The sequence below is a fragment of the Gallinula chloropus genome, assembly GCF_964237585.1.
Source record: "Gallinula chloropus genome assembly, chromosome: 1".
NCBI lineage: Eukaryota > Metazoa > Chordata > Aves > Gruiformes > Rallidae > Gallinula > Gallinula chloropus.
Window position 1 is genome coordinate 32,343,335 of NC_140085.1, and position 15,669 is coordinate 32,359,003.

A 15,669-nucleotide genomic window follows, 5' to 3' on the forward strand; every position below is an offset into this window, starting at 1 on the left:
TTGTCATACCATCCTTCACCCAAGTGGACTAACCAGGTTAATTGCACAGTAGAGGCAGCCCAATGAGAGGAGCTGGACTAACATCTGCACAATAAACTCTTATCGAGAATTACTCTTGTTGCTTTAAAATGATTCTCTCAGGAGAGAAAAACACCACATTGGATCCAAGAAGCCTGGGAGGGGCTGCAGTTAGCAGCATCTTTTGTGTATGTATTGCCTACAAGTGACCTTGCAAAAATAATCAATCCAAGCAATCAGCGCTGGTTTTTAACAATTCACCTGAGATCTTGTCCCAGGTTGCAAGACACATCAGAGCAAAAGAGAAATTAAAAGCCATGCTGGGCTTTTAAGCTAAACTGATTCTCCACTGGTGTTAAATAGAACAGTGCGTGCTCTATCTGGGACCTTTAAGTGCCCAAGGTGACCAAGTGACTTTTAATAGCTATTGCTGAGGTGCAAGGCATGGAAATGTGAATGCAGTAAACAAGACCTCAAAGCCCTGTCAATAAGGGTGTTTGTAGGGGTTTAAGCAATATTTACATGGGAAGGAATTGTCCACATTATAGCACTACCTAAATCAAGCAAAGAAGAGGTCTGCATGGCCTCTGGCATGGAATGGACTGCTCTCATCAAACAGGGAACTCTCCTGCTTGACTCACTGTGGTTTTTTGGCATGTGCCTCCCTACAGCTATTGATCTGCTGATTTCGCAGCTAACCTGCCTAATATGAGAGAATTATCTCGACTGTGTACAGTTCTCAGAAGCAAAGGTTGAGGGTTAAATGTGATTTTGCCAAATGCTGTCCCTGTCCATCATGCTTAATTTTCTTTCCAGAATGTTTCTGATGCTCACATCTGTCAGAGGTTGGTGAATACAGTACTTAGTGAACACTTAAGCACATAAACTCACGTGTACACAGTACACACACAGCCAGCCACACTAATCAATGCAAAGAAACCAAGATACTTTTCCTGGCACACACAGTAATGCACACAGCAGTCATACAATGGACAGCTCCATCCTCTTCCCTGGCTGATCAGGATTCAAGTCTGCTATTGGAGGGGTTTAATTTATATACAAAAGTACAAAATGGATCACTCCAGTAGCTAGTCTTAGGCACTCAGCCTGACTGGTAGGTGGTGCAAGGTGCCCTCATATTGCTTCCACTTGGATTCACAAGACCACGAGGTTTGTGATCCCATGCTAGCTGCAGTAATCAGATATCTTAATCTATCACCACTAGTGTGGTTTAAATTTCTCTAGCATTCACATATATCCATTAAGTTAAGATACCCACAAAAAAGATAGAAATGGGATATAATGAGGATATAGGTTAGCTTGCAGTGTTTAAGCAGAAGGCTTAGCCAGGCAAGTGTAGTGATCAATTGCTGTTTATATTTCACTGGTCCCTCTTCTCCTGTCCTCTTTATTCACTCAAGCTTGCTCCTCCACAGTCCACCTTGACCCTCTCCCATTCCCTGCTCCTGGTCCTTCCACTAAACATCCCATGATAAGTCGCATGCATTTCCACAAAATGTCTAATGGCAAATTCTACACAGTCCTAAAATTCTCTTCCCTCTTCATCTCCTATCAGGTCCTATACCTCTGTAGGCAGTAACCCCCTTTAGCCTGCAAGGCCTTTTGTGGAGGTGGTTTCTGTTGACTCATCTTGGTGGGTTTCCTACAAGATGCAAGGACTGGATGTTGCAGCAGGTCAGGGTGCTGCATTGGTGCTCACTACTACCCTGGGGCTCCTTTGATGTCCCAAGGACTTTGTGTGACTGTGACAAGGTGAGGGCTATTTGGCACATCCTCAATTCTAGGTATTTGGAAAAGGGACTTAGACAGTAGATTCTCCCACAGAAATGAATGTAAAATTTGGTATTTGTTTTTAGTTCTATGGTGCTTTTGAATTACATGAATGTTTTTAATGTGTGTGCCATCAGTGGAATAGAGAGCTAAATAAGTTTTTAAGTAGCCATGTGAAATGTAATGATAGTATCAAATAAGACTGCACAAAATTACCATTTTTTCCTGCTGATTCTATAGTGCAACCCTATGTGTCATCTGGAAAATAAAGCAGCATGCGTGCCTTACCTGAGAGTTACCACAACTGTACCAGGACTTATTGTCACCACTGAGGACACAGGAATTACTGCTGTGTCTGTAATTTATTCTTCAGTTCACAGGCCAAACAGGAAAAAAAAAAGAAAAAAAGGAAATAAAAGGGGGTTTTCCACTGAAATATTTTATTTTGGTTAAGAATTTTTAGAATTCCAAAAATCCCTTAAGTTTGCATTATCACTAAAAAAACTACTTTAAAAATAAAATTCAAATAAATGTGGAAACAATTTCTTTTGCTCCCTTCTGAGGGTGCTTACCTTTAGGTTTAATGTGTAACCAAATCTGACTACATTTCAAAAATAGCTACACTGCTTGGATACTGTATTTTTAGTAAATGAACTCATGTGTGTGAAAAACACATGAGAACTCTAATGATGGTTCAAAATATGATTTAATATCTTAGTCATCATATTTTTCAGTCACCTATCTGAAAAATAGACATTGTTTTATCAGCTACTGCATAGGTGCTACATAGGCAATCACCAGAATAAATACCTCTGTTGCAAATCCAGATGTCACCTTTATTGACAATACAAAATTTTATCTCTGTCATTGAAATTCTGATCCAAACCCACTGATCAAACCAAACCCATTAATTTCAAAGGATTTTGAATCTGATCTTTAAAGGTCATGTTCAGTAAGGTCAACGTATATCTACCAGTGCTTCTTTGGGAGTCAGTGGTTTGCTGTGCGTCAGAGGCAATGAGATTATGACTGGAATGGGAGATGCCTCTGCTTTTTCTGATGTCTGTGCTGCCACTTCTCCCACTGGCCTTAGCTGAAATGAAGGTGCACTTTATTTCATGTTCACACAAGCAAATTGAAGCTTGTGTTCCCAAAAGCTTGTCTGTTTTGTGTTGGTTTTTTTTCCTAATTTCAACTGATGACTGGTAAAAGAAGATTTCACCTCTAACAAAGCTTCACATTGCATTTTTTTAGATGACACAACAGTAGCAATAGAGTATGAATAAAACAAATTCAGATTTTTCCCTATCAGCTGTTAGGTGGACATAACAGGAAATATGCTTAGATGTGGTAGCTACTAACAGTTACTAAACTCTTGAAAACAAGCAACAATGCTGTGTATGTGTGTGTTTTTGTGTGTGAGAGATTTTGCAAGTTTATTTGTATCCTTCTGATCTACAGTGACACACTGAGACTGATATGACATATTGAAATTGCTGAAGTGTAGCAGAAAGATAACCTACATTTGTTTTCCATGTCAATCCGTATGAACAAAGCAAATAGACTATGTGAACAAGAAAACCCACTTTTTTCTTGGTCAGTTAAGAGTAGGACAGTGATTTAGAGTCTAATCTGAAAAATGGTACATTATAACCAGTAATTTTATGATTTATTTTTCTGATATCAGTACCACCCTCACACCCTCTCCATCCATGTTTGAATAGTGTGGTATAGAATCACTCAGAGAAACAGATTAAGTGGTTTGATAATCTGCTTAAATATTGTTTGTTTTTCCTTGAAGATGATTATTAAAAAAAGTAGTTCCATTATAGTCCTTAATGCAGTTACTCAAGTGGATATGGGTTACATGAATAAAGACCATTTATGTGCCTACTTTGAAAGACTAGGCCCCTATAGTGTTTCATATGGGATATCTTCCTGATTATAGACAAGATGACAAAAGCTGTATGTACAATATTAGATGTAATATGGGTTGAAACTCATGGCTAAGAGTAATTTCCAGTTTTCCTTATGGCTGATCTGTTGCTTCTTGTTTCAACTAGAGCTTTGTTTTTGTGAAGAGCTTTACAAACCTCACAGGCACAAGCAAACAGAGCTTTGCACGCTTTACGTAGTCTCTCTGACCTCGGAGGAATTACCTGGAATGGAATAAAATAAGACACATTTATTCCATGTAAGAGTGCAGAGCTGCAGTGTTTGTAAGCTGATATAGGAACTGGTTTCTGCAGGAGGAGGTAATCACATATCCATGGATATCCTGCTTCCCTGTGGCTGAAACTACTTCTCTCTAGTGTCTGCACCCAGGTGTAGGAACTAAACTAGTAGACAACTAACCCTCCAAAAAAAAGGGAATATTTTTCTGCCAGTCTAAATCCTTGGCTTACTGTTGTCACCATCAAATGACAGCATTCATGAGAGCAAGGGAAGAAAAAGTGTGGGAAAGGGGACAAGAGACCTTCTTTTTCTTCCAGTAGCTGTTAGTTGTTAGATGGCTTTAGCCATATCACCCAGTTGTGCCAGTGCCCTTACAGAGACCATATAATAGAGCCTTTTTGCTGTTTTTTTCCACTGTTAGTACTGTGGCTACTGGAAGGATGCGGAACCAGAGGACAGAAACTGCCTGTGACTTTATTGCATGTAGTCCATGGCAACATGATTTTTTCCTCTTTTTTAATGGTCAGTGGATGTGCTAATGCATGACCTGTGCATCTTCTGGGAAAGAAAAGATTCAAATGGCCAAGCAGATGGGTGTCAGAATTGAACATGTGTGTTTAAGTGGTGAGGTTAGGAAACAGTGATCATAGGGAATAGTGGAATTCAGAAGGCTTTCCTGGATTTAATGTGAGCTTTGTGTATGACACTGTATCTATACTAAATACTTTACATTTATATTTGTGAGTTGCAAAATAATAGCTTGAACAGCAACTTGCCTTCTTACCTGGAACAAACTTCCCACAGAAATAACAGAGTAAGGGATGTAACTCAGTGCCAGATGCACTGTGCAAGTATGACTGAAATGTCATTCACCTGAAGGAAAGAAATTTAAAGTTGCCATGAAGGAACAAGAATGAGTAGAAGTTTTATATATACATATATATAAATTTTTTTGCTGCACATGGCTAAATGTACTTTTAAAGCGCATTTGATCTTATGTAAAATGAGGACAGTCAGCTTTATTTTTTGAGGACCAGGATTTGGAACACTTAAATTTATGTTTTACCAATATCATACTGTTTTATGAGATAGATATTGATGATTTCACTACCTGAAAAACGATGTAAAAGTGGCAGGTTAATTACAGGATATACTGTTAATGGGTGAGATATGGTTTTGTCTGTTTTCCAAGTAATACTTTCATAATACAGTGCTGCATCTTCTAGAGCATAATATATACATACGCTATGTTATGCATAATTATCAGGAAAACTTCACAGTCTGTACACATAGAAATTTTGGAGTCTCTTTCTTCAGTCCTTCTTCACGCTGATTTCAGGAAGGATTACTTGCATTACTAGGGAACACAGGGCTAGGTGTTTGCAGTGGTTTTTGAATAATGAATTTCTGTAGGATTCCAGAAATGGCATTCAGTTCCTCAAACATTTTCTGCAAAGCTAGCAGCATACTTTGAAGCCTGTACTAGGAGAAAAAGAAACAAAACCAAATGTGAAGTGAATCTCCTAAAGTGCTATCCTCCTTTTGTGGAATGGTTCAGTGGCTTAATGAGGTTAATTTGTATTAGGTGGTATTAGGAAATCCTTTATCTAGTGTACAGAGGCTTTCATTTCACATGAATGTGACAGATACTGTACTTACTGCATTGGAACTTAATTATTTGATAGCATAAGGAGCTGAAATCCCTACATTTCCTCTCAAGGAATATTTGTTGCATACTCTATATCGTAAATAGAAACTAGAGGATGGTTGGCCTAGATTTTCAATGTTTGAAATATCACCGTATATTTTTCTAGGCAGTTTTGTTTTTATACCTCAAAAATTTCAAGGCAGCTTTACTAAAGAGTCCCAAACTGCTATGAATAGTATGTGATATTTTTTGTTCTCTCCCATTTTTCACATTTCTATTCACCCGATAAAAATACTTTTCTGTATTGTACATGAATTTAAGTGACCATTTAATTTAATTGCACTCTTTTCCCATAAAAGTCTTAAAATGCCTGATTCTCTCCCCCTAATTACTATAAATCCAAATTTTCAAAAGTTTTTCTTCAGTATGAACATTTCCCTTGCAGAATTTCACAACAGCTCTTTGAACTGCCTTCCATTCCAGATGGCTATTGGTGCCCATAGTACTTTATTTTCTCTTAGCAGGTATGTTGTAGCATTTCTGTAGTCCTGGTAGAGCTGTATCAGTCTATTTAGTAAGAGAGCAAGGAGATGAAATTTTAGGATCAGAGATACAGTCAGAATACAAATAAGGACTGAAAACTAATATAGTGAAAAATTAAGTGGGGTGAAGTTCACATCCTAAACCTAAACTTTCTTTCTTTTGTAGATTCTATTTTTTGTGTACCTTTCATAAAATACAACTTAGTGAATTTGTGTTAGTATCTGTGGCTGTCAGATGTATAATTAATATGAACTTCAAAAGCAACATGTGTTTGTTCTACTGTATGATGTTATACATTTTAAATATATCCTAGAATATTTTTTTTTACCATATGGACAAATAAACCCTCCTTATATCAGTTTTATTGAGAAAAATGAATGTATTCATTGAAATTGTTTTATTGGCATATATACAGGTGAAATTGTTTGGAAAGTAATTAAAAGTAATTTTTACAGCAGGCTGTGCTAGGAGCTGTAAAAATATTTGCTCATCAACAATGTATCTGCAGAGTTCAGGCAGATAGCATGAATTGCTTTCCTTATCCTCTATTGAATGAAAAATGACAAATAGGAAACAAAGAAAAGCATTTTTATGCAGAAAAATAGTGGGTGTTTTTTCCTCCTAGTTTTCTGGTTTATATGTAACATTTCAGAATATCACAAATATGATGGATCACAGGTTAATCGCTCACTTTGTGTTACATCATTTCAACTGTAGCACAGCAGGATGTGATAAGAGTATGATCTAACGTGACATAGTATGATGCAGTGAGTGATGATGAAGATCACAGACTGTCCATTGGACTTTGTTCTACTCAAAAAATACATAATTGCCTGAAAGAACTGTTTATTTTTGTTGATGCCTGATTCCTGCTGTTGACTTTTGCCTCTAGGCACATTCTTGGGATCTAAAGCCTGTATCAAGTTTGTTTTCCTTCCTCATCCCTTTTGGGAACTAGTAGTGTACAATAACTACTGCGTGGATCCAGGGATCAATGTTGGGCTGCTGAAAGCCTGTTAGTGGGGACGACTTCTTGCAGAAGCTCTTATTTATTGTTTGCCACCGGGGATAAAAAAGGTAGCTGAAGCATTTCATATATAGGCTTTGCATAGAGCATACAAAAATTTAAACAGCAGAAGATACAGTGGGCCTTAGAGGTATATCATTAAAAGACATACTGCTTTGTGTAATTCATATTCCCCCCTGTAAATGGTTGTAGTTTGATAGGCACTAAAAATTCAGATTACTTTCTCTCTTCCATCTGATTGAAATGAACTATCCTCAGAAATGGTTCCTCTCATAGGAATCCAGCAGCATAATTCTGGTGATCTGTTGGAACAGCATGGGTGGGGGTGATATGTACTGGAAAAGGGATAATGAAAATTGTCCTTGTCCCCTGCTTTTGAAAAGTTTTGATTCCCTATAGTACCAGATTTTATTTGCAGTGCCACGCAGAAAACTTTTGAACGTGATTCCTCAGTAGATTTTATTTCTGGTTTTTGCTCGAGCAATGTCCATCTGTAGGAAGGTTTTAGGATATTAAAAAACCCTGTGTCTGCCCTGGGTATAAAGTCTGGAGACATAGATTCTGGAAACATGCAAGTATGGGTATTCTAGCATTGATACACTTCCATTTCAAGTTTTCTTCCTTGGGAGGGAAAAAAAAAATTGGTAGAGATTCACAGCACTTTTTGAGAGTCCAGAAATTAATTTAGTTTCTAGGTTGGTTTTATAACATTTCTGCTTCCTGCTTCACTGGAACAGTCCCATATGCAGCCTTCTCCAATTGTTCTTTAGCCAGCGTTTTCTGTCTAAGAAAGTTAAACTACGTTTGAAAAAAGAAATCAACTTTGCATTCTAATGTCAGTACCACCATAATTATAGTTTCATGCATGGCAGGTTGCCATACAAAGCCAAGTTTAGTGCATTTCTAATTTAAAAAACCCCCAACAAATAGTATGATGCTACATCACAATGCTATCAAATTGCTCATCTTATTTTCACAGCTCACCATGTTAAAACTGGGACCTGTGAAGTGGTGGCACTCCACAGATGTTGCAATAAGAACAAGATAGAAGAAAGATCACAGACAGTGAAGTGCTCCTGCTTCCCTGGGCAGGTAGCAGGTACCACCCGGGCAGCTCCTTCTTGTGTTGATGGTGCGACTACTCTACTTCCTTCCTTTCATTGCATGTTCCTAGGGAGTTTTGCTGGCGCAATATTGTCAATGAGAGCTACTCCATTACAGTTATCTATTTAAAATAAGAGTAGGAAGATTTCTGTGTTTTGAAGGGCATGTCTAAGGTGAATAGAGGAAAATTGGAAAGTGAATTATTTACTATTACTCTGTGGAACTGCTAAACAAAATTATTAGATGACAGTGAAAGAGACCTCTTGAGAAGCTAAATCTGATCTAACTAACAGAATGTCCTCTGAGTAGTACAAAATTCACTTAATTAAAAGTGTTTATGCAAAATCTGTGTGAGTATATAATTTTCATGTGTTGCAGTCTTACATTGTATTTATATATTTATTTTTATCATACAAACAAGCAAATTAACAGAACACAGTTCTGGTTGCTTTTTATCTTTCCAGAACAATGCTATTTGTTCTATTCACAGCACAGTATTAATGTTTTACTTAACAAATTGGACATAGGAAAATGCTAGCTGATTTTTCACATCTTTCTCTGAAAGAGGAGCAGGATGGATTCACCCTTCACATGATCTCTTTACTGATACGTTGTTGGCTGTCAGATAAGCTGTAAATATGTCATCATTAGGGAATAAATTTAATCAGGCTATGCTAGACTATATAGTAGATCTGGCAAAATATACTAACTCAAAAGAAGATATTCTACTTAAAGCTTTGAAATCTGGTAGAGCAAGAAAAAGTGAGGGTTGAAAAGAAATGCTGTGAAATTAATTCCTGTACTGCAGTAAATTAGGAAAAAAACACCAACACGGTAAAGAGATTGACTTTGAAACACAGCACCTTGTACAAATTGAGACCTAGATTTTACAAAGATTCTGAGCTGGCTGAATATCACAGACTAGCTGTCAGTCATTAGAGTTCTAACATTTTCCTGGAAAATAAAATAAATGTCACAATGTAATGACATATCAAAGTGTCCATTTCAACAGCATGCAAATGTGTTTGTGTTCCTCTCTTGTAGCTTCAATAGTCGAGCAGAAATGGTGGTGCCACATGCAACCATGTCTTGAAGGGGAAGAATGTAAAGTTCTTCCAGATCGTAAGGGATGGAGCTGTTCTTCTGGGAATAAAGTGAAAACAACTAGGGTAGGTATGATACCAGCATTACATGTTACCAACAGGTAAAAATAAAAAAAGTGCACAAGAAATTGTGTAAACGAAGAAGACATCCACTGAAAAGATGAAAGAAGTGTGGGAAGAGACTCATACTAGCATTGGTATTCCTGGTCCTGCACACTTTTCTCAGCACACTTTGCTCGAACATGGTAAGCAGTGTGTCAGTACTTCACAGGTAAGCAGTGGTAACAGTAGCATTGACCCTCTTTTCAGCTACCAGTAATGATCAAATATATTATAATCTGGTGTGTATTTGTCTCTCAAACCAACTACACAACCTACTAACCTCTTCATTCACAGGATAGCAAAGAAATGCCTTTTTATCAATAACATGGAATTACCATGTTTCTACAGAGAAACTGGTGAGTATGGTGAGCATTTGCTGTGTCATGGCAGCATCATCTTCTGGTTCTTTCTGTCTTTTATGACCGGGATTTAACTCAAAACTTTGATAGAGTTTCAATGCATTCCTTTTATCCATTTGACACTTTTTATAGTATCACTTCAGATAAACAGAAATACACCTAAGATCCATCATATACAATACCTGAAAACAAAGCAAACCAGCTTTTCAGTGGCTAACAGAAGAATAACAATTTATTCAGATAAGCATTAAGCACTCAAACTTCCTGAAACTACAGCGGTGTATCACTGTAGGATCAACACCAGTTCTTCATCAAAGTAAAATAGATTAAATTGCACTATGAACACACACATGTAAGTGCAAACAGTCACCTTTACATTGCACCACACATACTGATGGCTGGTTTTGCTTGTAAGTATTTAGTAATTGTTTGCAGTGACAGGCCATAATTTGCTAGTGTGGTGTTTACTCTATGCAGGTGTCTCAGTGTCTATGTCATTTGATTGAAATCTTCCTTGTAGAGCACTAAATTTCTGGTACACCTTGGTTGTAGTGAGCTGTTGTGTGCACAGAGTGAATATTGTACATGCCATTGCAAATCTGATGATCTGCATGTGAAGTTTGTGTGTGCAAATTGTAATCAAAAGGCACTTGATAGAATTTCATAACAGTAATAGAAATAGAAAGACGTGTGTGTGTGTGTGTGTGTGTGAGTGTGTGTGTGTTGTGAAATTTGTCCTGGCTACAAGTACAGTGCACTATTAGTGTTAGAGAACACATGCCATTAAATATTTCATGTGAGAATTTAACAAGCAATAAGTAAAAATGTGGGTCTCTATTATATTTGTGTAGGAAAACAGAGGTCACGAAAGGGTGATTTATCAATTAGAGTTGGATTGAGGAGATTTGTTCTTAACATTTTGTCAAAAGATAGGTTTTTCTATGTTGGTCAAGGTTATGAACGTCTGTCCATTGTTAGGAGTCTACAAAAGCCTAAGGCTTTTGTCCTCAAGGGCTTCTGCCTGTTGAAGACTCATAAGTCTGGTTCTTTGTGGGAGTTGGACTTTTCTTGTCCTCTATGGATTATCGCAATCCTTGGGACTCATTTCATACCTCTTCAGAAGTGAAACTGAAAAAGCCAGTCCTTATCTATATTTGCCATCTCACACACACTAGTTCAATACAATAGCTATCATAACCTGCTCGCAGACCTACTACCACTAAAAGGAAAATACTAATCTCCTTAAATTCTGCAGTATTTTTTCTGTGTTCTAGTTTGTCCAGATACTCTATGATTTCCACCTTCTTCCCTCGTTTCCCACATGGCTACAAAGCTATTTTGAAACAATAGCAAACTTGAATTCAAATTTCTGACAGAGACTTGATCTCAGTTGTCATAACCAGATGTCAGGTGGCCTTCCTGACACAGAAGGCTGAGATTTTAACAGACGTCATTCAGATGCTGAGAAAAATATATGCTGCTATTGTAAATATGATTCTTTGTTTTAAAAGAGTAGCTCATTATCAAATAGCAAGTTCTTTTCCCTAGTATGTAATGACTACAATATTTTTGCAGCTCCTCTTTCTACTCCCTAAAGTATATATAAATAAAAAAACAACAACTCTGAAGTGCTCTGTGTTTTCAAATTCCCCCTTTTTTTTGTTGAGAAAAATGAAAAGAACCTTACAGAGTAAGTAATAACAGTATTAAGAAGTCATGAATAGTAAGTTTCTGATTGTCAAATGAAATAACATGTGTGCGATTATCATGTATAATGTAAAAACATAAAGACACAAAGGGAACTGAACAGCTTGGGTGATTAAAGTGTATAGCAGAAAATCCTTGTGAAGGCTTTGATGCAATGCCTAAGACAGTCTGTATCCACCTCCAAACTTTTTCTGTAAGTTTGCCTCCTTCAGGTGCAGAAGAAGTAACCCAATCAACTGCTGGAGTACTATCTTCTCTTTTACAGGATACCAAGTTCAAAAGCAGCACCTGAGTTTCCACAGCTCGAGCTGTTAATAGCTAAGCATTATATTAGAGATAAAACCAGTGGAGGGAGGAGGTGTTTTACTTGTCTGCCTCTGTTAGCATATTTAATTACACTACGGTAAAAAATGATGATACCAACTTCTTAATGCTTATGGTATCAGTTGCTAAGCAAAAAGGCCAAGTGAATAATGGGAGAAAATGAATTGATTTTTAGAAATGTGGTCTGCTTGAGGTTTTCATTTTCTTCAGATATGGGGATCTAATAAGGTAATACATGAATAATGAATTAGAAATATCATGAGTGATATGGTGCTCAGAATTCAAATGCTAAGAAAAGTCAGTTGGAAATTATTTACTTTCAGAATGCAAAACACAGGTATTGTGGAAAAATTAATCTGTTTTTCCTAATTTGTCTGTATATTAGTGGAAGAGGGCTGACACTAGGAGTTAACTATGGAAAAGGAATGAATACTGTGGGAAAAGTGTGTATGAATATGCTAAGTACTGAGTTAATTTGTGCTGGTTGAGAATTGACTATTTTGGGTGTATGTAGCCTGTAGGGGGGGAATGGGAGAAAAGGCAAAGACAATTTAGCTAAAAGAGCAATTTTTTTTTTTATTTCATATAATGAAATGTGTGTTTATGTTCCTGAGCATAATATTGCAACAAAGGAGGATGTTCAGGAACACGTTAGGAGAATTATGAAATGATTATGTGCATAGCTGAGATTTAACAGATACATTGTGGCATTCTCCTCCTGACTGAGAAACACTTGTGAGAGGAAGCAATTGAATTTATTCATATATGGTTAGACTCAATGTTTTGATAAATAAATTGTCACATTACTCTCTTTAAATGATGACAAAAGTGTTAAAATAAGGGGAAAATACAAATAATTTTTTTTTACCTTTGAAATAATTTTCTTCTCACAGCCTTTTCCTATAATTGTTTTCATTCATAAAGCTGACTTGATTGTTTCTTTTCCTTTTTGCAAAATAAGGAAAATGTCTGTTTAAAACAGGAATTTTCACATCACTTGAAAACCACAAAATATAGCAGTATTATGTATAAAATTGACAAGGACATTAAAAAATGCTATGAGTTTGTATTAAACAAAAGAACTGGAAAACATCAAAAGACTGGAAAACATTTTTCAGTCAGATTTCATATTTCTCTCAGTTATGGAGTGTATTTCACACCAGAGGTTCTGGATAGGGGTTTTTCAAGGGCAGATCCAGATGCCAGGCTTTACTTGCATTTTTAAGAACAGTACCTTGCCAGTTGTGTTTAAAATAGGGGCTGACTTTAAATAAAAGCAGCAAAGCTTCCTGTAGCCTCTATGAAAGTGCATGCTGCAATGCTTCCTGGGATCCTGGTTCCCCAGTCATCAACCCTGGGACTAGCTTGGATTATTTTGTAGCTCCTGGGCATCCCATAAACCCGCATGTCTTTCCTGGAGAAACTAGAACAAAGGAGAACAGATAAAGTGGTGCATCTTGGGTCTCATCTTGTGGCCCTGGAGCTGTGACATGAGAGGAGTAGTGTGTGCTTGCACCTGGGGTTGGGGAAGTGTCCCTGGGCTAAATTTTACTAAGATGTAGAGAAATTAGCATTGATGTTTTTAATGTGCAATTACAATGGAGTGAAACAGAGTAGAATAGAATAGGATAGAATAGAATAGAATAGAATAGAATAGAATAGAATAGAATAGAATAGAATTAGAATAAATTTCAGTTGGAAAGGACCTATAATGATAATCTAGTCCAACTGCCTGACCAATTCATGGCTGACCAAGTTAAAGCACATTTTTAAGGGCATTGTCCAAATGTCTTTTAAATGCTGACAGCCCTGGGGCATTTACCACCGATGGTAAAGATTACCACCCTCTGGTAAAGTATCGCTTCCTAATGTTCACTCTAAACCTCCCATGGTGCAGCTTTAAACCATTGCACAGTGAGGAAATACTACCTTGTCCATAAGCTTTTAATTTGATTTGGTAGAACTGCTTGTGGGATGAGGCACAGTTCAACATTAAGTAGTAAGTTCTGCTTAAAATATGTGGACTGGAATTTGCTTGATTTTGCTTGGGTTAGGACTCTCTAGAGTGAGATGATGAGCCTAAGCTCTAGGGTGTCTTTTTAGTATTGGGGAGAATTGTTCAATTCCAGATGACAATTCATTTTGTCCTAAGGTAAGTCAGATGAATTATCTTCTGGAGGTGTTTATGACTCTCTAATAACTCTGAAGGAAAGCTATGATGACTAGCTTAGTGCTTAACATTTAGATACTTAATGTTAAATAGAAGGATGGTGGATGGAGAATTTATTCTCCTTTATGTGGTCTTCAGTAGGAAGATGATCAAAAAAGCCCCTTCATTTTTTGTCAGTTTGGAAAGCTTTAGGCTTTGACCACGCTTAAATACAATGTAATATAAGAAATTTCAAACATGTTCGTGTTCTGAAAACACACAGCTATGAGCTAAATCAGTGAATCATATTATGATGAGCAACATGTCCAGTCATCTATTATTCAGCAAAAATCGACAACCAGTGCACGTCCTTTTAGAACTGACTTGGTATACCACTACTACTAATAATATAAATTAACCAAAAAGATCAGATGTAATGAGTAGCAGGTATTGATTATTAACCTCTGAAAATCTCTAGAAGGTGAAAGTGAACAATGTTTTCCTATAAACAAGTGAAAGTAGCATTTTCAGACAGGTCATAAAGGGTCATCTTTTCAAAATCAGCATCCATCTTCAGGAATGCCTGAGTACCCACAGTTTTATGAGGGGCAGAAAGAACTGCAGTTGTCACTCTGAAAACTGGCTATTAGTTTTAATATGTGGGAAAAGCACACTGCAGAACAGAGAGAAATCGATATCTAATATATTACTATGTAACTATATGCCAAACCAATATTAGAAATAGAGTACTGTAAAAAATAAAATAAATATTACAAGGACAGAGAGAAATAAGAGAGAAATAAAAGAGAAATATTACAGGGCCAAAAATAAATCCATATTGAGTATATTTATCTACATTCCAAATCCAAATCTGCTTTCCAAATCAATACCAGAGATAGACGGCTAGAGTGAAGAGAACAGAAATATTGCCAGGATGGAGAGAAATCCATATTGAGAGTGTTTATCTATATTCCAAAACAATATTGGAGAGAGCCTGAAGTCAGATATTTGTAATATTCCATTTAATCTAATTTTACATTATGGCATCCAGAGCTTAAAAGAAACAAAAAAATTGAATAACATTCTTGGAAGAGGAGAAAGTGTACCATTCAAACACACCAACTGGCTGCACATGAAACCAAATGGTGTTCAGTATGTGCATTCCACTACTCTGAATCAATACAGTTCTGTTGCTATCTATAAATACTGCTCACATTTTTACCGTGTCTCCTCTTTCTCACTTACAGATTGTTGGATTGTTTCTAAATTAATTACAGCTGTGGAAAGGAGAGGCAGTAATTTTATTTATATTTCAATTTATAAAATATGCTGTTCATAACCTTTTCAGCACAAGGAATGAAAGGACCTCTGTTAGGTACCTTTACATAGTAATGCTTTGCAGTCGGCTGCTGAGATTCCCAGTATCAGAAGGCAGCATTAGTGGTGACTCAACTATTACCAGTGCTGTCATAACTACTGCTTGAGTAAGACAGCATAATACAAGAGAGCTAAAGTGTGTTCCCTGGATATGAGAAGAAAATGGCATTTTTCTTGTAACTGAGCCTGACATCAGTGTTAGCAATGCATTACACTACATTAGTTGTTGATATGCACTTCTA

The 15,669-nt window shown here is 36.8% G+C and overlaps 1 protein-coding gene across 1 annotated transcript in view; it reads left to right on the forward strand.

Annotated features, from left to right (window-relative positions):
• The window catches only part of TAFA2 (TAFA chemokine like family member 2), a gene marked incomplete at its 3' end in the record, with an annotated part of 94,075 nt that overhangs the window by 52,779 nt on the left and 25,627 nt on the right, over positions 1-15,669 (forward strand). Inside the window, exons 3-4 of the mRNA XM_084279467.1 lie at positions 8,182-8,334; positions 9,351-9,475. Of these exons, the coding sequence (XP_084135593.1) occupies positions 8,182-8,334; positions 9,351-9,475 (278 nt within the window). The remainder of the gene's footprint in view (positions 1-8,181; positions 8,335-9,350; positions 9,476-15,669) is intronic.